This window comes from Budorcas taxicolor, chromosome 9 (genome assembly GCF_023091745.1).
Source record: "Budorcas taxicolor isolate Tak-1 chromosome 9, Takin1.1, whole genome shotgun sequence".
Classification (NCBI taxonomy): Eukaryota; Metazoa; Chordata; class Mammalia; order Artiodactyla; family Bovidae; genus Budorcas; species Budorcas taxicolor.
In genome coordinates this window covers 80,478,299-80,503,278 of record NC_068918.1, presented here as the reverse complement: position 1 = coordinate 80,503,278, position 24,980 = coordinate 80,478,299, and the positions used below count along the sequence as shown (strand labels likewise).

Below are 24,980 nucleotides of genomic sequence, written 5' to 3'. Positions count from 1 at the left end.
TCGTTGGGATGTGTAGCGTCTTGAGTTGTGGCATGTGGGATCTAGTTCCCTGACCAGGAACGAACCCAGGCCCCCTGAATCGGGAGCTCCGAGTCTTAGCCACTGGACCACCAGGGAAGTCCCTGGCTTAGGTTTCCAAATAGGCTTTGTAAAAGTTGTTTGAATCCGGACACCTGGAAATTACAGCATAGGAAAAGAAAAGAAAATGAAAATAATTACCACAAGCTAGCAGCTGTATCATTTAAAAGAAAATGTTTAAATATAGATTAAACATAGATAAAATCATAGATTAAGATACCCTGTGGCAGTGTTATATTTCTCCTTTATATCTCCTATGTTCTACTTTTCAGATAGACTGTTTTATTTAGTGCCCACAAGTTTAGACTTGTCATGTATTCCAGGAGAATTGAACATTTTTACTGTCGTGCAGTGTCCTTCATGTTTCCCTATAGTGATTTTTGTTTTAGACGACTGGAGCTTTTTTTTGGATAATATTTGCCTGGTATATCTTTCACTTTTCCATTGATTTAACCCTTTCTGAGTCCTTATAGATTTTGTTTCATATAAAGAACATTTAGGTATATTTTGTTGGTTTTAAGCACATCTAAGAAAACCTCTGACTTTTAAAGAGCAGGTTTAATCTATTTAAATTCTTTGTGATTACTTACTTTTTTTTTTCTATTTTTTCCTGCTCTTTCTATTCCTCTTTCTCCATTTTAACTTTTGCTTCTAGGTGGTTGAATGCTTTCCTTTGTTTCTTCTCTCTACTTTTTACCATGCGTACCTAATAAATTCTAAGTTTTTATTTTATTCTTGTTCCAGATCAACATAAGAAACTCATAACACATTCACTCAGGTTTCTCCCCATGCACCTTGCATACTAGTATTGTCTAATATTTTGATTTTGTTTGTTTTTTCACCTCTACATATTAGAATTATTATCTTACACAAATATTAAGCAAATGTTTATTGCGAAGCTACTATGTGCCAACCACTATTCTATATGATAGAGTGAAGGAGCAAGGGCAAAATCTATCTGTATATGTATATTTCTATATAGTCCATCTTCAAGAGATTATGTTTGGGGGACACAGATAGTAATATATAATTAAAGTGTGTTATTATATGCTAAGTTAGAAGATGATAAGAGCTGAGGGGAAATAGTATAAGGCAGATAAATACAGAAAGTTGGGACTGGGTGGATGTGCAGTTTTAAACAGGGTGACTAGTGAAGCCTCCCCAGCTCACGTTTGAAGGAGTCAGCCATGCAGACATGGAGGAAGAGAACTCCAGGCTCGGAGAGGGGGAAGCAAGGGCAGGGGCTCCCAGGCAGGCTCCTACCTGGTTCTTCAAGGAGCCCAGCAACTGGCGTGGCGTGAACAAGGTGAGGGAGGTCAAACAGGTGACAAGGGCCCAGGCTGCAAAGGACCTTATAGGCATCGTGTGAACTTTGGCTTTTACTCTGGGGAAAATGAGAAACCACTGGAGTGTTTGGGGACAGAGGAGTGACAAGATCAGATATAACTTCTCTAGGGGACCAGGGTGGAAGCTGAGAGGCCAGTTAGGAGGTTAGAGGGGATGAGAACTTATCAGGTTGTGGATAATTAGGAAAATGAAAACTTGAGGAACAGAACTTGGGGAAGGAGAAGTAATTAGGCCACTGGTTTCATTTTGGACAGGCTAGTTTTGAGATGCCTATCCAATGTCAATCAGCTGTTGGGATTCAGCAGACAGATCTAGACTGAACTGTCAGCCTTTAGAGGTTCTTTGTTGTTCGTGCCATAAGTCGTGTCTTAGTTCCCCCACCAGGGATCGAACTTGTACCCCTGCATTAGGAGCTCCGGGTCTTAACCCCTGGACTAAAGGGAAGTCCCAAGATGGTCTTCAAAGGCATGAGAGCCCATGAGATCACCAAGGGAGTGAGGAGAGATAAAGAGGAGCAAGCCCTGGGGCACTCCAGTGTGAAGAGTTAGGAAGATGGAGAGGAACCCACAAAAAAAAGAATAAGAAGAAAATACCAGTGAGGTGGGAAGAAGACCAAGATTTGGGTTTGGGAGACACTTGAGGGTAAGTGAGGTAAGATGAGAGCTGGGAACTGACCACTGGATCTGGCAACACACAGGTCTTCTGTGACCCCAGCTACAACTATTTCAGTGAAATAGTGAAGGCAAAAGTCACTCTGAAATGCAAGTGAGAATGGAGAGAGGAGTTAGAGAGGAAGAGGGCAGGAAACAGGGGTTTCACTGTCATGGGAGCAAAGGAATGGAATAAGCTATAAGAAGCAGGTTAGAAGAAATTCATTCCATTTTAAGATCAGAAGAACAATGGCATGTTTACGGGGAGACAGAAACAACTCAGTAGAGGAAAAATTGATGAAAAAGAAGTGAGACTGCAACAAAAGTCTTCTTGTGTATAAAGTGAAGTCGCTCAGTCGTGTCCGACTCTTTGCAACCCCATAGACTAGCCTACCAGGCTCCTTCCTCCATGGGATTTTCCAGGCAAGAGTACTGGAGTGGTGTGCCATTTCCTTCTCCAGAGGATCCTCCTGACCCAGGGTTTGAACCCGAGTTTCCCGCATTGTAGGCAGACGCTTTACCATCTGAGCCACCAGGGAAGGTCTTGTGTAAAAGGGAGAAAATAAGATCCAAGGGGCAGGGGAATGGTCTTGGAACCAGTGTCGGGAGGGAGGGGAGCAACTGTACTTGAGCAGAGATGCTGGCAGGGGACACGGCACACATACTGGGGTGAGAGCTTAATGCACATTCACTGTGATTGCTTCTACTTTCTCAGTGTAATGATTTTTTTCTGGACTAAACTATGTATTTTCAGTTCTTTGCTAATCATATGATTATATGATCTGGAACCAAACCTAGTCAACAGAAAACTATTAAAAGCAATGGAAGAATTTAGTAAAAAAACCCAATATATCGAAAAAAATAAAGGGGCTTCCCTGGTGGCTCAGTGGTAAAGAATCCACCTGCCAATGTAGGAGATGCAAGAGTTGTGGGTTTGATCCCTGTTGAGAAGATCCCCTGCAGTAGGAAATGGCTACCCACTCCAATATCCTTGCCTGGAAAATCCCATGGGCAGATGAGCCTGGCAGGCTACGGTCCGTGGGGTCACAAAGATTCGATACGATAGAATGACTGAGCTCACATACACACATGTATGAATGCTGCCTACCAGCGAATAATCCACTCCAGTGAATCCCCTCTGCTGCTGCTGCTAAGTCGCTTCAGTCGTGTCCGACTCTGTGCGATCCCATAGACGGCAACCCGCCAGGCTCCCCCGTCCTGGGGGGACGTCCTGGGGGGAGCCTGGGATGCTCCAGGCAAGAATACTGGAGTGGGTTGCCATTTCCTTCTCCAATGCATGAAAGTGAAAAGCGAAAGTGAAGTCGCTCAGTTGTGTCTGACTTTTAGACCCCACCCCAAAGTTGTTTACTTCTCTATCAGTTCAGTCGCTCAGTCGAGTCCAACTCTTTGCGACCCCATGGACTGCAGTATGCCAGGCTTCCCTGTCTGTCACCAACTCCCAGAGCTTGCTCCAACTCATGTCCATCAAGTCGGTGATGCCATCCAACCATCTCATTCGTCCTTCTCTATGACACAGGCCTATAATACCTCTTGAATTACATGATATCTTCATTTGTTGTAAGTTTGTCATTTTCACACGTTATCATTCATCCAAGGAGCAGAGAGTTCATCCTGTATAAATAACAAAATGCTTTCTAAAGAAGTGTTTTATTTAATGTTTAGCATTCTCCAACCCTCACTAATCTTCCAAGGAATGTTCCTGGCAAAAATGGTTATTCTTCTAGTACTTCCAAAATAAACAGCTTACATAGCCCCACCCAAGCAGGAGCCTGGTGGAGAATAAAAGCCACCTTATTTCCTATTCCCTAGATAGGTCAGAAAACTGTTATCAGACCTCAGAGAGTGTAATTACCATTATTTTATTCCTTAGGTCAGTACCTTCATATCTCAAGGGGAAAGAGAAGGAAATTTGAACTGTTCCTTAATCATTTTTTGCTTCCTGTGGTCCAAGGGTTAGGTTTCAAAACAGTGAAATCAACCAGAGAAAAATTCATTAACTGAGAAACCAAACCTAACTGCAGAGAAAATACATACTAGTCATATGCTTTTGATGCTGCTAAATTTCCTTTTTTCTAAGGCTGTGGATTCAATTAGTCAAATAGGAGTCCCTTTCTTAGATTTTGTTTGAGAATCTAAGTATGTGTCTCTGCGTGTAAATGTGGTTACGCCGCCCTGTAGACCTGACATGTCAATTGCTATATTCCCAAGCACAATTGGTCTCTTTCGTTGGTGTGAGGAATTTGAAATCAGAGCTCTCAGTCAGCTGTAGTGAACCTGCAGAGAAGGGTGAGCTGGAGCCCTGAGAAGTTTTCACGGGAGTCTCCAGGCTGGGCTATGAAAGCGAACCTTTACTGAAGGGCAAGGCAGACAGGAAGTGGCAGGAGTTCACAAAAGAGAGTCAGCAGGTCGTGGCTATGACCACTGGTTTGTCACCGGGGCTCTGACTAGGGACAGCTTTCAGCTTGTCCCACTGACTTCTTTGGGATCATCCTCTACAGATCCCTTTTGACTTTTGTTTCATCCTTGCCTGGAAAAGCCAGCATATCTCAGAGCTTATTCTGGGTCAATGAAGCATCCTCAAGTGGGAAAACTCTGCTTCATGCAGAAATGTGTGAGCTTTGGTCCTGGAGGAATGCCGGACCACCCCAAACCTCCACCTTCAGGAAAATCACTGCTTGCCCGAAAGAGGCGCTCCTGGGAGGGTGGGGAACCTACTGAACACTTGTCATCTATTCTGAAGATCCTGCAAAATGCAGGTAGCATGTTTTAGACCAATGGCACTACCATTGTTCTATCTGAAGCACATTATTTTACTGGCAAGCTGGATCATCTTCAAGGAAAGAAAGCACCTGTGAACTGAAGTGGTTCTGAATCCGGGAAGGGACAAAGTATAAATATGAATGGGCTTCACTAGGCTTCACTGTTGCCTTCACTGCACCTCAAGTGCTGATACCAAATGATCTCAAACAGTTTAACCATGAGATTCTAATAAGTAAGACAGAGGGAAACAGACCCCATCTATTTCTCTGTAAGAGTTAGTGTAAAATTCTGGAAAGAAAAAGAAAGGAAGGGTCCTATGGGCAGTCAGGTGCGGTGAGCTGTTGTGGCTGGACCCCATGCTGAGGTCAGATTTTTTTTTTTTTTTGGCAGAGAACAGAGGCCAGGGGGGCTGCGATTCAGTAGGATGACTCCTCCATGAAAGCACCCCCAAGAACATTCTCTTCCTATGTGCCTGCCCCCGGCCCCTCCCCATGCTCCAATCATACTTGCCCCCCCTCTGCTGTCTCTGAGACACCAAGTTTCTTTCCCCTCTGGCCTTTGCTCCAGTGGTTCCATAGGCCCGGAGGCCCCTACCCCATCTTTCAGTCAGTCAGTATCAGGGTTAATTGCTCAGTCGTGTCTGACTGTTTGCGACCCCTGTGGACTGTAGCCCGCCAGACTCCTCTGTCCATGGGATTCTCCAGGGAAGAGTACTGGAGTGGGTTGCCATGGCCTCCTCAAGGGGATTTCTCAACACAAGAATCAAACCCGGGTTTCCTGCATTGCAAGCAGATTCTTTACCATCTGAGCCACCAGGGAAGCCCCCGTCTTTGGCAACACACAACACAGCTGTCACCTCTGAAGATGCCTTGCTACCCAGCCTAAGAAACCCTCCCCCTTCACTTTCCAGCCCATTCTCTAGTTTCACATTCTTTGTAAGTCTTATCACCATACCAGTTTATCTTGTCCATTTATTGGCTGTCATTCCAGCAGTGCCTTTGTCTGTCTTCTGAGCCAAATAAATCCCCTCCAGTTCCCACCAGTGCCCCAAACAGTGCCTGACACACAGTGGGTGCTGATAAGCACTTAGTGAATGCGTCTTACCAACATGGTGTAATTTAACCTTTGGCATATAAATACATGTTAGTAGAAAGGTGCTCACTCAGAACTAATTCCATTCTAATACAAAATATTTTGTTTGTTGTTTAGTCCTGTCCGACTCTTTTGCAACTTATGGACCATAGCCCACCAGATTCCTCTGTCCATGAGATTGTCCAGGCAAGAATACTGGAGTGGGTTGCCATCTCCTTTTCTAGGGGATCTGCCTGACCTAGGGATTGATCCCACATCTCCTACGTCTCTTGCATTGGCAGGCAGATTCTTTACTGCTGAGCCACCAGGGAAGCCCGTGCAGTGTTTTAGGGCCTGTTAAATTCCATCGGAATAGTCTAGCAGGAATAATAAACCCCTGCCCAGGTAATAGGTAGTTACTTTGGCTTTCTCCTGTAGCCACACTCTGTCGAAGCCAGAGTGGCAACAGATGGCAGTGGAGTCTAGTCCTGGTGGGGATAGGAAAGGGAATAAGACCTAGAGTTATATTCTTGTGGAATAAATTCCAGAATAATGTCTGCTGACCACATCAGTCAGCTAAAAAGCCTAGCCTCAACATGGCAGTTCCCCCCCTCCCTTAATATTTCTGAGTATAATCATCTATTGTTCTCCTTCCTGCAAATGCCATAATAAGTTCCATGGGTTTTGCGTTACCATTTTTTTTTTTTTAATGTGGTTTCACATCCAAATGGAGTCACTTTGGTTTTATTATTCAGACCACACTAAAGGAGCCATCCCTCTGTTTTGGTTAAGGTCTTCCTGTGGGTAGTATGACTCTTGATTTCTCCCTCATTAAAAGCAGGGGACAGCCCAGGAGAAGGAGGAGAGCGATGCTGACCTGGCTGCCACTCAGAGCCCCGGGGTTCAGGAATGGCTGGCTCAAGCTCGGAGCACATGGACCCACCAGCGACAGAGCAGCCTCCAGCAGCAAAAAGTACGCACTTCCTGCCTCTTTCGCCTGCAGATCAGCCAAGCATGCGCCTTGAGAGAAATGTTTTAGAAGGACAAGTTCCTTCTGTGCTGAAGACAGAGTGCCCCTGTATCTTCATTTTGGACAGAAGCAGAACCTGGCTATTTCCATTTACTTGTGACCACTGGGAAAACTGGTCATTTTAAAGTCGGTTCTCTAAGAAAAGCTTAGTTTTAAAATAGTGTAGCTCAATTATAATCTCCCCTCTATTTCTAGCTTGCCCCAATTTGAGTCTATTATATATAATAAAAGCCCCAGGAAGGCCTCTAAGAATTGGTAAATATCTAAGTTGCATTTTTTTTTTAAATGAAATTTGCTTTCAACTCTCAAGTAGATGCCATCACAAAACAAGATTGCAAACTACTGCCTATGAAGCAAATGAGCTTTGATTACTCAAAGAATGACATCTTTTGATTACTCAAAGAATGACATCTCATTAGTACCTTCACTTTATGGATACGGCATATTAAAATATTTCTCAAAGAGTAGAGACTTTTTCACCAATAGTGAAAAAATAAAACAGTCCAGTGGTGATCCAGTTTATCAAGCAAGTGGGAAATTGAAGAGAGCTGTTGCTCTCTGTATCTCAGCTTGAACAAGGCAGTATCGATTTTGAAAAGTGAAAGTACATTTTGGACCACTTGGGGGCGCCATTGCCAAGCAAAATTTTCTTTTCTTTTTTTTTTTTAACCTCCCCCCCAACTCAAGATTATTTAGACATTATTTTATCAAAGCCAAAGAAAGCTACAGAGGACTTGGAGGCACCTCTGAACAGTTACCTAAGCCACACTTTTTATATAATGTGCTAACTTAAAAACATGCTATTGTATGAAAGTTCTCTGAGGATTTTCTAGACATACAACTGTATTTGGAGACAATAATCATAAAGTAACAAAGATGTTTTTATTTTTCCTTTTCCTTGAGCAGGAGTTGGAACAGGAATTGGCAGAGCAGAAGAGCCTCCTCCAGTCAGTAGCCAGCCTTGGAGAGGAAATTCTAACGCAACACTCAGCTCCAGAGACCTCTGGTGGTGTTGGGTATGTTTTTTTCATTCTTTGGGATTTTTTGGTTTTTAATTCACCAGTTTGTTTTATTTTTTAGATTCCACATTTAAGTGATATCATACAGTATTTGTCTTTCTCTGTCTGACTTATTTCACTAAGCATAACTATACTCTCCAAGTCTGTCTGTATTGCTGCAAATAGAAGCATTTTTCATTCTTTTTTATGGCTGAGTAGTGTTCCGTGTGTGTGTGTGTGTGTGTGTGTACACATATCACATCTTCTTTAACTAGTCATCTGTTGATGGACACTTAGGTTGCTTTATCTGAACATTAGGGTACATGTATATTTTTGCATTAGAATTTATTTTCTCCAAATATATACCCAGGAGTGGAATTGTTGAATCTACTGCAGTTCTGTTTTTAGCTTTTTGAGAAACCTCCATATTGTTTTCCATAGTGGCTACACTGACTTACATTCCCACCAGCAGTGTCCATGAGTCTCTTTTCTCCACATCCGCACCAACATTTGCTACATATGGTCTTCTTGATGACAGCTCTTCCGACGGGTGAGAGGTGATGCCTCACTGTGGTTTCGCTTTACATTTCTCGGATGACAGTCTACTGTTCTCTTCTTATTGCTGTTGTCCTGACATTTGAAAAATTGCCCAATGGTTAGGACTCCAGCTCTCACTCCCAAGGGCCTGGGTTCGGTCCCTGGTCAGGGAACTAAGATCTCACATGCCCTGTGGACAAACCAATAATAAAAGTAAACATCTTCCTTAAAATTTTATTTTGAACATCTTTTACAAAAATTGAATCATTTCATTTTTACTTGTAAATCTTGTATTTGGAACGTTTAGTTGAGCAGCATAGCTAGTAATTATAATGGCTGACTTCCTTTTCCTCTCTCTAGTGTGCTTAGCGTATCTGACCAGGGATGATGCTTATTTAATACTACAGTCTTGAAAGTCAAATAATAAATGCATTATAAAATTAGATTCATGATGTTTATGACTGAATGATTTTACCTAACTGCAAAATATTTCCCTTACAAGAGCTTATCTATTTTCCTCTAATATCATTCTGAAAAATAAATGTATGTGTCTTGTAAGTATCTTGACTTTTTTTTGTTTTTAATTTGATGGCACCATGAGGCTTGTGGGATCTTAGCTTCCCAACCAGGGATTGAACTTGGGACTATTTCAGTGAAAGCCTGGAGTCCTTTTCACTGGACCACCAGGGAACTTTTCTTGATGATCTGTTTCTAAATTTCTATATATAAAGTCATTGAGCTTTGAGTCCTGGTTTAGAGTGAGACTGAAAGTCTTACCCGTAGGAAAGTAAAGTGTTGAAAGAAAATTTAAAGAAAGGGGAGAATTTTCAAGTTGAAGGTTTAAAAGGTAGGAAGGTAAAGAAACTGAAGCAGAGTGCAAGGGTCCCTGTGTTGTGAGGCAGGTCTGGGTTTTATTCTGGTTCTGCATGTGTCAGTCTGGAAAAGGAACTCAACCCCGAGACTTCATTTGCTTACCAGTAGAATGAAACTAATAATTGACTGCCATCATCACAGAAAGGTTGTGAACACTGTGAATGTCAATTGAAAAGATGCATAGGAGAACTATCTTTAAAATCTAAAACATTAAAAAAAGTTTCAGCAAAATCTCTGTGTTCATGCAATATTAAAGGTTGAAATTCAGTAGTAAAATCCTTTGACAACCATCATGTCTCAAATAGCTTTAATCCCGTGGACACCAGTGCTCTCAGTTCTGAGCATTTGTTTGGAGGAAATGCATATTATAAAGAGGGTTTTGGAAATACTATTTATGATACCATATAAAAAGATAGAAATACCTATTAGTAAAAAAAAAAAAAAAGCCTAAGAAAATATTTTTGCCTATATAATCTGAACAAAAATTATGTAACAATATCAATAATAGTTTGTGATATCAAGTAAAACATGTGATGTAAAATTGAGTATATAGTATATGTATGGGTAAGACCCAGACTAGATGTAGATAATCAAAAGTAACTTTAGTAAGGTCAGGTTTGGAGAGTTTTCTTTCCTTTTCTTTTTTTTTTTTTTTAATTTAATTAATGACATAATGTTGCTGACATACGACAAAAGTGTTTGACTCTATGTGTCTATACATCTAGGAAATAGGAAGATATTCAAGGGGGAAAAAAGGAATAAAAAATATTGATAACAGCTAATAGAGAATCAATTTAAATGAATAGAGATGAATAAGATTATAACATCTATAATCAGGAACTCCATAAAGATAACCCTAATACTGTAAAAATTGTGTTAAAATATAATAGAATTTTTTAATTCTTCTGTTATGGTCATGCTTAGAAATGCTGACATGTATCTGTATAAATCTAAAATGAGGAACTCTGTTTCTTCCATGGTGACTAAGTCGAGACTTGCTGCCACTTTGCATTTTCTGTTTCTGGTTCTTCTAAGGTGTTTACTCACCCCTCATGGTTTTCTGAATATTTTTGCCAAACTCTATATTTGCAAAGAACCAGTCCACACGTTGCTTCCTCATCATACGTAGAATCATGAAAAACAGCTGTAAGAACCTTCTACAGCTTTCTTGCCATTTTTTTTTTTTTTCTTTCCTTGGCCTTTAGCTTTGGAAAGGGCCCAGATGAAACACAAACAACTATAAATTGCTCTTTCAAATCTAAGACTATTTTATTTTTTTTATTTTTTTTAATTTTAAAATCTTTAATTCTTACATGTGTTCCCAAACATGAACCCCCCTCCCACCTCCCTCCCCATCAAATCTAAGACTATTTTAAAGAGAAATCAGTGGTTCAGTACTGGCTTTCTGTGTAAGATTTAGTCTAAAGACTAACTTCTTTAATTTTTATGCAAATTCTTTAGAAAAATCTTTAAATCTAGTTGATTACAGTTCAGTCATGCCTTTCAAGCCTTGGGTAATATACCAAGCAAACAAACAAACAGAAATTGAATAATATCCAGAAGCTAAAAGAAAAACATGTATATATTTTAAAAAAAAAACAGAATAATGTTTGTGGGAAAAAAGTATATATTCAGACTTCAGCATATTAGCTGATTTTTTAAGACTATCAACTGTGAATTGGTTTATGTAAAAATCCCTTTGGGAGCAGCATGACTTGCTTCATGGTTTCAGATTCACTGAATCAAGAAGAAGTACTTTGTGATGTACTGGAGAATTGAAGGGGTCCTTCCAAGATTACTAAGGAATTCAACTGGAAATTAATCAATATAAGTATCAAAGGGAAGGAAGAATATTTTCGGGAAAATAAAAGCTGTATTCTAATTTAAAACTGATCTGCTGGTGGCATTTTATGTGTCAGTGATTAAATATAAGACTATATAGATATTAAATATCCTCTGGTTTCATATACTAAATTGTTATATAAACATGAATGAATTAGAAGTGTTACGATAGTCCACCATCTCAAAAGAACACAATAAAGAAATGTAATTTCAGAAGAATTTCTGAAACTGATTTTTATTTAATTATTTATTTTTGGCCGTGATGGGTCTCTGCTGCTGCCCGGGCTTTCCTCTAGTTGCAGTGAGCAGGGGCTGCTCTCTAATTTCTGTGGTTGTGGCTCATCGGCTTAGTTGGCCCATGGGCTATAGTGAGTTCATGGGCTTACGTGGCCCATGGGCTTAGTTAGTGCATGGGATGGGGGATCTTCCCAGACCAGGGATTGAACCCCCGTCTCCTGCATTGGCAGGTGGATTCTTTACCACTGAGCCACCAGGGAAGCCCTAATTTCAGAAGAATTTTAAAGTGTTTTTTATCTTAAAAGATTTTTAAAAAGCAGAAAATCCAGAGACTGATATAACCAACAAAATCAGAAGTATCCGTTTTATTTTTTTTTTTTTTTTTTTTTTTGTCAGTGTCGTCACCAATGGGTTCTTTTTTTTGTTTTGTTTTGTTTTTTTGTTTTTTTTTTTGTTTTTTTGTTTTTTTATTTTTATTTTTTATTTTTTTTTTTTGTCAGTGTCGTCACCAATGGGTTCTTTTTTTTGTTTTGTTTTTTTTGTTTTGTTTTGTTTTTTTTTTTTTTATTTTTATTTTTATTTTTATTTTTTTTTTTTTAATTTTAAAATCTTTAATTCTTATTTTTTGACTCAGTATTCCTTTTCTAGATCAATACATGCCGATACCTATAGATCTAGTTTTTTCATTTTAACTGCTTCAGAGTATTTTATCTTGTGATAATAACAACTCACCTGTTTTATTCTTGATGGGCCTTTACACTATTGGCTCTTTTTTTTTTTTTTTTTTTTGCTTTTCCTAGCATTTTTAAATTTTAATCTTTGATCATTTCCTGTGACATGTTGGACCTTAGTTCCCCTCAGGGATGAAGCCTTCACCCCCTGTAGTGGAAGCACAGAGGCTTAACCACTGGGCTGCTAGGGAGGTCCTTACTAGTACTGCTAAACTTAACTTTCTCACATGTCTGTAAGTGTGTAGGTGAGAAAGATTCTCTAAGATATATGCTAGAAGTAGAACTCTTGCCTCATAGCCTTATAGATCATTTTTTAAGGCTTTCTTCAACAAACTTACTTGAAGAAACCATTGTATTCAATACTTTATCTGAAATGAGTTGGATCTGGTGTAGTGTGTAATATTCTGCCAATAAAGTTTTTTTTTTTTTTTCCTTCACTTGATCAAAAGTTTCCATCAAAATAACAATTACTCTCTAGCATAATATGGCTTTTGGATGACATGATTCTGGTTAGGACTTCAAAACCCCTGAATACAAACTAGGACCTACTGAAACTAGAGTCTCCCAGGTTCTTATCATTGCCCTTACCATCAGCGTTGCTGCTGCTGCTGCTAAGTCACTTCAGTCGTGTCCAACTCTGTGCGACCCCATAGACGGCAGCCCACCAGGCTCTCCCGTCCCTGGGATTCTCCAGGCAAGAACGCTGGAGTGGGTTCCCATTTCCTTCTCCAATGCATGAAAGTGAAAAGTGAAAGTGAAGTCGCTCAGTTGTGTCCGACTCTTCGTGAGCTCACGGACTGCAGCCCTCCAGGCTCCTCCATCCATGGGATTTTCCAGGCAGTAGTACTGGAGTGGGTGGCCATTGCCTTCTCCAACCATCAGCACTAGGCCCCACTGATTTAGTGGCTGTTTTTTTTATCAGATAGGGTCAGAGGCATTATTCCTCTCCTCTAAATTTAATTCTCATAATTCTGCATGGAAAGTACGACCTTCATTTTGAAGATGAGACAGCTGGGGCTCTGAGAAATGAAGCAAATTGCTCAGTCACAGATCTAACGTTCTGTAACCCTGATCTGTCTCACCTCCAAAGCCACAGTCATCTCAGAGCTCACATTGCTGCCTCTTTAAGGATGATACTGCTGTGCCTTCCTTCCGCCTTCTGTACTGCTGTTCCATGTCCTGAGACCTGGTCTGTAGTATTTTCTTTAGACTCAGGATAAAAACTCTCAATAGACTAGGCAATATGGTTAGGGTTTTTTAATTTGTGGGCTGTTTGTCAAAGGCTACTACTCTGATCATATGCTTTCTGATTCTAAAAGTTACAATTACTTTTATCTTTAATGCTGAGCTATTTTCAGGTTTTTTTTTTAATTTATTGTCCTCATGGTTCAATTTTAAGATCAGTAAGAATATACTTGTTTTACTATTTTAATTTATATTTTTAAAGTGTAAGCCAATGTCTGAGATAATCTGGTTCCAATTGTAGAGGCCAGATCTAGTGCACGTAATAAATTACCTAGAACTTACTGCCTTTTTATGCACATTGTAAACTTAGATTATTTATTCTTCTAATAGCGAAAAACCTGATGTGTTATCCCAGGAGTTGGGGATGGAAGGGGAGAAATCACCTGCTGAAGACCAGATGAGAATGAAATGGGAAAGCCTACATCAAGAATTTAGCACCAAGCAGAAACTACTTCAGAATGTACTGGAGCAGGAACAAGAGCAAGTGGTATTGAACATTTTCCTTTTCCATATTAACTAACAGAGAAGATTTGCAGCTTATGCTATGGGAATGAATATAACTGCAGCAATCCATATTTCATTATCAATTCCAAAATAAGACAGGAAACAAATGACTCATCCTACACTCTTAACAAGCCTGTTTCACATATCCCTTTATAATTATATATTTATATGTAGAAATTTATGTGACTGCTAGATACTGTTCTCAGAGAAGATTAATATCTGATGACTCATTAGCAAAAACCATTAAATATAAATGCCCCGCCCCTGCTTTTGTTGCCCACAGCTTTGAAAATTAAGGATATACACATCCAGGCCAAAAGAAATGCTACGAATCTGTCAGTAAATTATCATGTTATCTTATTTTCCATTGCTACTTCCAGTATTTAATCATTTCAGAAGATCTTAATGGGAAACATACTGGGACCTCAGTGGAGCTAAAGGAAGGGGATTTCAGAGTCAGTTACAGTGGTCACCAACCCCTCTATAGGCCAGTTCCCAAGATGGGCGGGTCCTTGTGTGATATTGGACTTGATTCCACCAAGCAAGCCAAATCCAGTGGAATTAAGTATAGCAACAGAAGGTTCCAGACAGATAATAGCTATTAGTTCACCCTAAGCAGAAGCCAGAGAACAGCAGAAAGTCAGAGGAATCCACCCCTTAAAAATCTAATAGGGGAAGGCTATGATGCTCACCACAGCTGTGGTACAGCAGGATGGTGAAGATAGAAGCCTTGTCCCAGATCCCGGGTCAGCTCTGCACTGGCCACTCCCCAGAGATAGCATCATCAGTACATTCTAGGACCTTTACTGGCAATCTGGGGAGCTGCTGTTGTTACTGATCTGGCCAGCATTAGCTTAGGAGCTGGGAGAGACTGAGCTGGGGAAAGAAAGGGTATCAGTAGTTACAGAGTGCCAGAAGAGGGGAAGGCAGGAGGTGATGAAGCAGGAACTAAGACAGGTGCACCTTGCCCCAGTTACCTGCAGGGGGCCGACCTAAAGGTCAGAATGTGTCCCCCCACATCTACTGGGAACCCTGTATAAATCCTACAGAGCCATTCATTTCTGTTTCCTTTTATAAAATTTTGGACATTTCATACCTTCTCACTCCCTGTCCAGGAGTCTTCTTTGCTACCATCCACAAGAATGTCTTGCCTGGAGAACTCCATGTACTGAGGAACCTGATGGGCTACAGTCCATGGGATCACAAAGAGTCAGACATGACTGAGCGACTAACACCTTCAGAGGAATGTCACTAGCTCTGGTCCTAGGGAGTAGAAAGCCCTCCCTTCCCAGAGGCCACTGTCCTGGAGGCATACTCCACCTGGCGCACGGGACCCTGTACCTTTTGCCTGGACTTCCTACCTCTCTTTGAAAGAACGCTTCTTCACACCTCTGATCAAACATTGCTCAGACTCATGGCTTGAGTTCCTGGTTTCTGATACAGTTCTCCTGGGCTTTACAGCACTATGCATATTGTAAGATTTCCCCTTTCCTTTGTTTATGAGAAACGTGTATAGTCCTGCATCGGGGACTGCAGCCTTTTCTGATTTTTCTAAGTCAAGTGAAAGTGTTAGGCACTCAGTCGTGTCCAACTCTTTGTGACCCCATGGACTGCAGCCCACCAGGCTCCTCTGCACATGGGATTCTCCAGGCAGGAACACTGAAGTGGATTGCCATGCCCTCCTCTAGGGGTCTTATGGACCTGGGAATTGAACCCATGTCTCCTGCATTGGCAGACAGGTTTTTTACCATTAGCACCAACTGGGAAGCCCAGAATAGAAACAGTGGACCCTGTGGCTGCATGGGCTGGGAAATGAGACTGGGCCTCCCGCATGGCAGGCAAGAATTCTACCACTGAACCACCTATGCACCCAAGTCTTGGGAAGATCAGGGTCTCATGACTAAGAAGAGGCAGATCTGAGATGGGGACATAGGTGTGTTTAACTCCAAACTTCCTCCTTTTTCGCATTACGTTACTGACAGTTTGTACACTGTATGGTATATTACTATTCTCAGTTGTAAAAGTAGGCACTTATTTATTTACTTTTTTTGGCCTCATGTAGACTAGGTTGAAAGGTGTGTCTCTCTCTGAGCAGTGTTTCTTTGCTCACCTTCACTGCATTTAGCATCTCTGTGCAGAACACCCCACCTGGCCTCAGGATGAGATATGACTTCCTGCTCCTAGGTAGCTGTAACACAACTAAGAAAATGTGTTCTACATTTCTGAAAAACTAAGCAGCCTGGGAGGCTCCATAAGGGAATTAAAAAGGAAACACAATTTATTAAAAAGTGGAAAGCAGCTAGATAGGGTCGATGTGGAATTTAAGACAGTGGATCACAGAGAGATGTTGGGTGGTGGGCATTCCAGCCACAGTGGGGAATGAAGCTGGTGTGTTTGGAGGATAATGAGTAATCAAGCTGAAAAGTAAGATGAGGATGAGATGATCTAAAAAACTATAGGGCGCTGAGTTTGATTGGAAACATCATTTAAGAGTTTGAGTGCTAGGTCATAGCATGGTCCTTACTGGGGAGACATCATGCTCTTTCGCTTTAGTTATGTCCAACTCTTTGTGACCCCATGGACTGTAGCCCACCACGCTCCTCTGTCCACAGGATTATCCTGGCAAAAATACTGGAATGGGTAGTCATTCCCTTTTCCAGGGGATCTTCCCAACCCAGGGATTGTCTGAGCCACCAGGAAAGCCACCTAGAGTTTAGGGGGGGAAGTAAAGGGATCATGAGAGCCAAGGGATCAATCTAGTTACAGGATTTTGGGTGGATTCTTTTATCATGCGTGTGTGCATGCTGAGTTGCTTCAGTTGTGTCTGACTGTTTGCGACGCTATGGACTAGAGCACACCAGGCTTCTCTATCCGACGAATTCTCCAGGCAATAATACTGGAGTGGGTTGCCATGCCCCTCTCCAGGGGATCTTCCTGACACAGGGATTGAACCCAGTCTCTTATGTCTACCTGTACTGGCAAATGGGTTTTGTTTTAACCACTAGTGTCACCTGGAAAGCCCCTAGTTATCATGAGTAGTGTTAAAACCAGGGCTTCCCAGGTCACTCAGCCCTAAAGAACCCACCTGCCAATGCAAGAGACCCAGGTTCGATCCCTGGTTTGAAGAGATCCCCTGGAGTAGAGAATGGCAACCTACTCCAGTATTCATGCGCGGAGAATCCGACAGACAGAGGAGTCTGGCGGGCCTCAGTCCATGAGGTTGCAAAAGAGTCTGACACAACAGAGTGACTAAATCAATAAGTGTTAAAACCAAGATAAGTTGCGAGGAAGGCTATAATGAGAATTCAGGCAGTTTCCGCACTGTTTTCTTCACTTTTTTGGTCCATCACAGCAAACATTGCCACCGCTGAACGTGGTCACCATGTTTAGTGGGCATGGTGTGTTGTCGAGGTCATCTTTCTCTAGCAGCTGCTGCTGCTGCTAAGTCGCTTCAGTCGTGTCCGACTCTGTGCGACCCCATAGACGGCAGCCCACCAGGCTCCCCTGTCCCTGGGATTGTCCAGGCAAGAACACTGGAGTGGGTTGCCATTTCCTTCTCCAATGCATGAAAGTGAAAAGTGAAAGTGAAGTCTCTCAGTCGTGCCCGACTCTTCGCGACCCCATGGACTGCAGCCCACCAGGCTTCTCCGTCCATGGGATTTTCCAGGCAAGAGTACTGGAGCAGGGTGCCATTGCCTTCTCTAGCAGAGGTTTCCATAAACACAGTTGTTCCAGCATCTGTTTCAGTGTGCACGTCTAAATGAGAACACCTGGACAGAGTACGTCTGGTCCTAAAGAAGCTCTCCTGTCTGCCTCCAGCTCTACAGCAGACCAAATCGGCTCCTGTCTGGCATGCCACTGTACAAAGGGGATGGGCAGGCCCAGGATAAATCTGCGGTGACGTCTTTGCTGGATGGATTGAACCAGGTCTTCGAGGAGGTTTCATCCCAGGTGGGGCTGTGTGCTTGGTCTGTGGATCCAGGACCCCATGGGGTTCCCCATCCCCTGAGCTGAGCTGTTGAGACCGGAAAGTCAGAGGCCCTGGACCCCCACATCTCATCCTCGTATCTTTCTTTGACTCCTCAAAATGCTGTAATGACTTCTTTGTCCTTCCCTTTTGTCTCTCAGGGTGGAGGGACAAAGAAGCAGAGCGTTGACTTGGAACGGAAGCTGTATGACGGGGTCTCGGCCACCTCTACCTGGCTGGATGATGTAGAGGAACAGCTCTTTGTTGCCACAGCCCTTCTAGCAGAAGAACCGGAAACCTGCATCTTCAACCAAGAGGTGAGCTTGGCAGCTTGCATCTGTGAGGGCACGGTACAGAGCACTCGGAATGCTGACATTGGGTAATTAATGCTATGTATAAAGAAGGTGAAGCAGAAACCAGTTCTACTAAAGTACAAATGTGCATTTCCAAGCAGCGTAGAGCAGAAAAGAATTGCCTAAGTAGAACAAGCTCTGAAAGATACTTAGTTTTTGTATTTTTGTTTTTAGATTTACAATTAAATTTTTTTACAGTGTTGTATTGGTTTTTGCCCTACAACAATACAAATCAGTCATAATTATACATATATCACCTCCCTCATAGGCTTTGAATTTTTATGCTTTTTTTTGTGTATGTATGTAGGAGGCAGAAAACACTGAAGAGTCTGTAGAAGCCTTGTTCTATATTGCAGATCTTCTATGATATAGAAATATATGAATTATATGCATAAATACATTTGAAAAACAGACTAAAAATAATTATGAATTTCTAAATACCACTTTAGAAAACTCATGTTTTCACCAAATATTAATATTATATTTTATTATTAGTGAGTGATATAAAGTTTCTGAGAAAAATCTCTCCAGCAGTAACTTGCCTAATGATTACAGAAGTGTATGAAAGTGGTCCAGCTTGCTTTGGATATAATTATCACTGAATAGTAAGAGAAATGTAATGGGCTTTCTTCGAAGAAATGACTTATATAAATTCATAGATCTAAACATTGACATGCACTTTCTTATCAATCCCAGACTCTTGCCAAAGATATTAAGGAAATGTCTGAAGAAATGGATAAGAACAAGAACTTGTTTTCCCAAGCCTTTCCGGAGAATGGTGATAACCGAGATGTTATTGAAGACACTTTGGGTTGTCTCTTGGGCAGGTTATCTTTGCTAGACTCAGTAGTAAATCAGCGATGTCATCAGATGAAGGAAAGACTTCAGCAGATACTGAATTTCCAGGTAAGGCATTATCAAGAGGTGTTGCACCATCTTCCAGCTACATTCAGCAGTAAACAGGATCTTACTGAGGTATGATCTAGACCTACTTTTTTTCAAAGGTACAAAATGCATGACCATTACAGAAAAACAAAGAGACTGAATTCGAGGAATAGAAAACAAAATGTTTTATGCTTTTCATTGAGGAAACTAGCCAATCAGACTGAGGACTGAATAGAACTTTAAATTCAACCAGTAAAAGCCATATTTCCAGCACATTATAATGCTCATTTCCAGTTGATGTTCAGTTCTTTTCAGTTCAGTCGTTCAGTCGTGTCTGACTCTTGGCAACCCCATGGACTGCAGCACGCCAGGCTTCCCTGTCCATCACCAACTCCCAGAGCTTATTCAGACTCATGTCTGTAGAGTTGGTGATGCCATCCAACCATCTCATAAGACCAAAGAGGCATACAGGAAGTGCTGTAACACAGAATCAACCCTACACATGTAATACCGGTATGGGCACTGAAAGTGACCATGCCCCAATTACTTCTATCTGTGTTACAAATGCGTTCTGTTACTTCCCAGTCTTCACTCCATAGACTTAACTGTCTTTTAGCCCCAGACTGGAGTTTCACTACCAACTGAATAATTGTGTGCTTAAGCGACTTTTCTTAGGACTACTAACTTCAACAAATGCAAAAGCCACTGATAAACTTTAGGGTTGATTTTCATTTCTAATAAAAACCATCTTTGAGGAATACTCAAGGCTTCATTGAACTTTATTTTTAGCAAACATAGAAGATTTATAAAATAGATTTATGTAATACATGTAATTAGAGCCAAGCAATTAATGTTAAATTTTGATTTTCAGGAAAAAAGTACTATAAAATGTCAAGTAAATGTACCATTAGCCAGGAACTGGAATTTTCTAGATATCCATCTAGACGGACAAATTATCCCTGCCTTCCTGCAGTTTGCCTTCTTAAATCTGTAAACATTTGTAGGCATTTATGTATCATTTTTCTATTCACAAAAAAATTTTCATGTGTATTACTGACATAATATAGTATGATAGTTTTATCACCTGCTGCAGTATAACCTTAGCTCCTTCTCTGACTTAAGTGTCCTCAACTATTAAATCATGCTCCTATTAACTGCCTTTTAGGGCTTTTGTGTGGATAAAATGAGTTAAAATGTGTCAAATACTTTGCAAAGTATCTGAAACATAGTAAATACTCAGCATGTTTTTTTTTACTGTGTTGCTGTTAATAGTAGTACTTACTGATACTAGATACAGGATCTGAAACCAATGAAAAAGTTAAATATTTCTGCAAGTTTATCTAACCATTGAGAACTAAAGCCAGGATTTAACTCAGAGATTATTTGTGTATTTTATATTGTTAGGGTGATGGCAAGGGAGATAGAGAAAAGAAAACCTAGTCAAGGTATATTTGGAAGGCAGGATCAGTAGGGGAGCACTTGTTGATGGTTTGGATCTGGGGAACATGGGAAAGGGGGACAACTGAGGAACTCCAGGGACTCTGACATGAGCATCTGCAGGGGTTGCAGCAGGGAAGGGGGGGCGGGCACTGGCCAACAGTGAGGACATGTGGGAGCAGTGCTCTTGACCATTGGGCAGGACTGGGTTGCTGGCAGGACCACTGCTGGGGCAACCCTGTCAGGTAGAATGAAGATACTCAGGTGAATAGTCTCAAATCTGTGGCTTAGAAAAATGACCTACATTGGATCATTGCATCTGTATCCCTTGTGTTGTATAGTACACAGAGAGGAAACAGCATTTCCCTTGGAATCTGAAAACCTGGCATTGATTATTTGAGTACTCTGTCTTGAATGCAAGATCTGCTTGCATGTACGTGTATACAGTGTATGTCTAAAATCAGCGAAACTGGTATGCAACTTATAGAAACGTGTTTCCTTACTCTAAAATTCCTCTTGCATAAAAGAACACACCAAGTTTTAACAGCTTTCTAGTCTATTGGCCATGACTGAGGTGGGTTAAAAGTGCAAATGGGTATATCCCTAGGGCCCATGTTTCCCTTTTTCAAATTGCATTCATTGTGTCTTTGGTAATCACAGACAGAGTAAAAGATGAACTAAGTGTGAATACTCTGGAACTTATTTTGGGTAGAGGAACAAGAGAAGAACAAGTCATCTTGAAATTCTGTTTCAGTCACATTCTCTATTTTTCTTCTGCCAACAAGTTTCTACTTGTTGGTGGCCAGCTCACAAACAAACACTGGCATTTCAAAATGTTTGTGCTCCAATTTAATTGGGAGAAAGACTTCCAATATTAATGTAATTAAAAGTCAAGTTGTGTATGCATGCATATCTGCTAAGTCATGTCTAACTCTGAGACCCCGTGGACTATTGCTCGTCAGCCCATGGAATTTTCCAGGCAAGAATAATGGAGTGGGTTGCTGTTTCCTTCTCCAGAGGATCTTCCCAATTTGAGGATCTAGCCCACGTCCCCTTAATTGGCAGGCAGATTCTTTACCATTGAGCCACATGGGAAGCCAAAAGACCAGTCACAGGTCATTTTATTTTACTTTGCACTGAGCTCCTGATGCACTATCACTGTTCAGTGCTTATTGGAGCTGTAGCCTTGATTTTCCAGTTAACTTTTGAGCATTAGCTTTTGCAAGACTGCTAATATTGCCTTATACCCATCTGGAAGAATGGGTAGGTGTTATGTAGATATATGTTATCTACAAGTAATCACAAGTTATTTATCACCTCTTCTATATTTTAAAAGCTTTTTCATAGACTTAAGCAAAGATACATTTTCTGGACACTTTTGTAATTGAATATTTCAAGTTATTTAAAAAGGAAAAAAAATGAAAGAATTTCTTATTAAATGATCAGGGCAGCAGAAATTATTTTAAAATTCGAGACTTTCTTTGGACCTGTTTCTTAAACAGCTAGAAGCCTGCCTTTTCATGCTCTCCAAGTAATTCCAGTAACTGTAGGAAAACAATTATGATGTCTATTAAATGTATAGTATATAGATGCCTTAATTACTTGCTGTATCACAATTGTAGGGCTTCCCAGGTGGCTCCGTGGTAAAGAATCCCCCTACCAATGCAGGAGAGGCAGGAGACCGGGTTTGATCCTTGGGTCAGGAGTATTCCTTGGCATAGGAAATGGCAACTCATTTCAGTATTCTTGTCTGGAAAATTCCATGGAAAGAGGAGACTTGCAAGCTATATAGTCCATGCGGCCACAAAGAGTCGAATGTGACTGAGCACCTGAACACAGATCACAGCTGTGGTATTAAGAAATGGTTAAAGCCTTTGGATTTTTATTTTTAATAAAATATGTACATCCGTGTGGCTATACACACCTCTTAAAGTCTTTTGTTTTTGTAAATAATTAATTTGTATTATAACACAAATTACTTTTCAAATCTTAAATAGAATATGCTTATGATCAAACTATTCTATCTGGACCATTTGTTGTTGATTAGTCAGTAATTCGTGTCTGGCTCTTTGCAACGCCATCAACTGCCCAACGCCATCAACTGCAGCCCTCCAGGCTCCTTTGCCTATAGCATTCCCCAGGCAAGAATGCTGGGGTGGGTTCCCACTTCCTTCTCTTAAAGTCCTTTATTTAGAGACTTCCTTGGTGGTCTAGTGAACAAGACTCCAGACTCCCAGTGTAGCAGGCATGGGTTCAGGAAACTACCATCCCACATACCACATAGCATGGCCAAAAAGTAAATAAATAAGATAAAATAAAAGTTACTTTTATTAGTAACTTTTAAATCAGTCCTGTTCTCTGCTTTACTGTCTTCTTGGCTAATCTCTTCTAGTAATTATTACAGCTTCCAGAAATGTGAACTTTCTTCTCTCTTACCTGGAGGAGAATATGTTAGAAAGATAGAAAATATGCTCTTAAAAATGTGAAATTGATGTACAGATAATACACACACCCTCTTCATTTCTTAACTCATGTTTTTTGTACTTATCTTCTCATGTAGAGTAACTGAACTAATGTTTTTCTAAATGCATGTAGATAACAGGAACTTGATTTCTTTTGAATCTGTTCAAGTGAATGAGAACATCTCTTCTTGTGCATGTAAACAGATAACTGTGTCTTGGTTCTAATGGCCCACGTGACCTGGCCCTCAACACAGCTGAATGACACAAGCATTAGCATAACTCATAAGCAGAACCCTTGTTTCTGGCAACCTTCTTCAGTGCCGTTGTTACAGTTTCTCATTTAGTCTGCAGCTAGGCTTGCAGATAGGTTTGAGTGTTGGTTTGGGCTTCCCTGATAGCTCATCTGCCTTCAATGCATGAGACCCCGGTTCAATTCCTGGGTCAGGAAGATCCGTTGGAGAAGGGATATGCTACCCACTTCAGTATTCTTGGGCTTCCCTTGTGACTCAGCTGGTAAAGAATCTGCCTGCAATGCGGGAAACCTGGGTTCAATTCCTGGGTTGGGAATATCCCCTGGAGAAGGGAAAGGCTACCCACTCCAGTATTCTGGCCTGGAGAATTCCATGGACTGTATAGTCCTTGGGGTCATGAAGAGTCAGACACTGAGCGACTTTCACTTTGGGACAATTATTGCCTCTTAGGATAGTATAGCTATTCTCTAAATCTCATGCTCAGCACTGTTTCTTTACTTTTCTTTTTTTTTTTTAACTGCATAATTCATCTACTAATTTGCTTTAGCCTTGCATTTTGTATTACAATGCTTCCATGTATCCTTAGACTTTCTTCTTTGGTGTGATTATCATTCTCCTGAGACAGAATTTTTGCATCTTGGTGACATATATGTACATGCGATCAGTTCCCAGTGAAGAAAATGTGATGAGCTGAACTTCACACAATGACGAGCAACCAGATCATCAGAGACATTTTTAAGTAATAAAAAACAGAGCATATTTGTTAATATTTCAGGAGAAAAATGTAAAAATTTATAATTCATATTTTGTTCCAGTTTATTATTCCTTTTAGAACTGAGTGTCAAAATTCTGATAGTTACCTCTGTTCTGTACATAGTTAGCTCAAGATAAGCATATTTGGACATTTAAATGAGTAATGTTTATGAATAGGCTTAGCTAAGAGCTTTTTGTGTTATCTTTTCATATGCCTTTGGCCACTGTAAGTAATGCATATTTTCTAAACTTTTGGATGGCTTTTAATAGGCTTGTGCAAATTCTTTGAAAATAGGAGGAAGAAGGAAGTGAGGGCAGAGAGGGAAGGAGAGGAAAAAAGAAAAAAGGGATCATAATTATTCTTCAGAATAATATTTTTCCCCAAAACAAGGAAACATCTACATGTAGAAGTCTTTAGTGCAGCACTTCTGCTGCCGTGTTTCTGTTTAAATGTGCTCATTTATTACAGAAATAACAAGATTAAAGTGACCACTATTGCTTTTTGTTTGTAAACTTTGTCTCCTTCATCTGTGTTGAGTTGGAAATGCTTTGTAAAATTCTTCCAAAGTCAGTTTTAGCACTTGTATAAATTGTTACCAGTTCCTTTTATCTTCCCATAAGATAACATTGTTTCTTCTGGAGACAATTCAATTCCTACAGCTATATATTATTTCTGAGAATGTGTGTTATATTTATAACCATTTTAAGTTTCCCATTGCTCATTTTAAGTCTTCCTATTGCTTTCCTCCTTAGAATGATCTGAAGGTGCTCGTTACATCACTGGCTGACCACAAATACATCATTCTGCAGAAGCTGGCGAAAATGTTTGAACAACCTGTGGCAGAGCAAATAGAGGTATTTACAGCTGCGGCTTTTTCCATAAGAGCAAGCACAATGAGTGTATCTGGTTTACTTTGAAATTCCACATAGCCGATGGAATATGATGAC

General features: G+C 40.7%; 1 protein-coding gene across 1 annotated transcript in view; it reads left to right on the top strand.

The window, feature by feature from the left end:
- SYNE1 (spectrin repeat containing nuclear envelope protein 1) overlaps nt 1-24,980 on the top strand; it is a 408,382-nt gene that overhangs the window by 249,367 nt on the left and 134,035 nt on the right. The window contains exons 98-104 of the mRNA XM_052645623.1: nt 6,766-6,900; nt 7,864-7,973; nt 13,751-13,907; nt 17,744-17,875; nt 18,053-18,208; nt 18,941-19,150; nt 24,786-24,887. Coding sequence (XP_052501583.1) covers nt 6,766-6,900; nt 7,864-7,973; nt 13,751-13,907; nt 17,744-17,875; nt 18,053-18,208; nt 18,941-19,150; nt 24,786-24,887 — 1,002 coding nt within the window. The remainder of the gene's footprint in view (nt 1-6,765; nt 6,901-7,863; nt 7,974-13,750; nt 13,908-17,743; nt 17,876-18,052; nt 18,209-18,940; nt 19,151-24,785; nt 24,888-24,980) is intronic.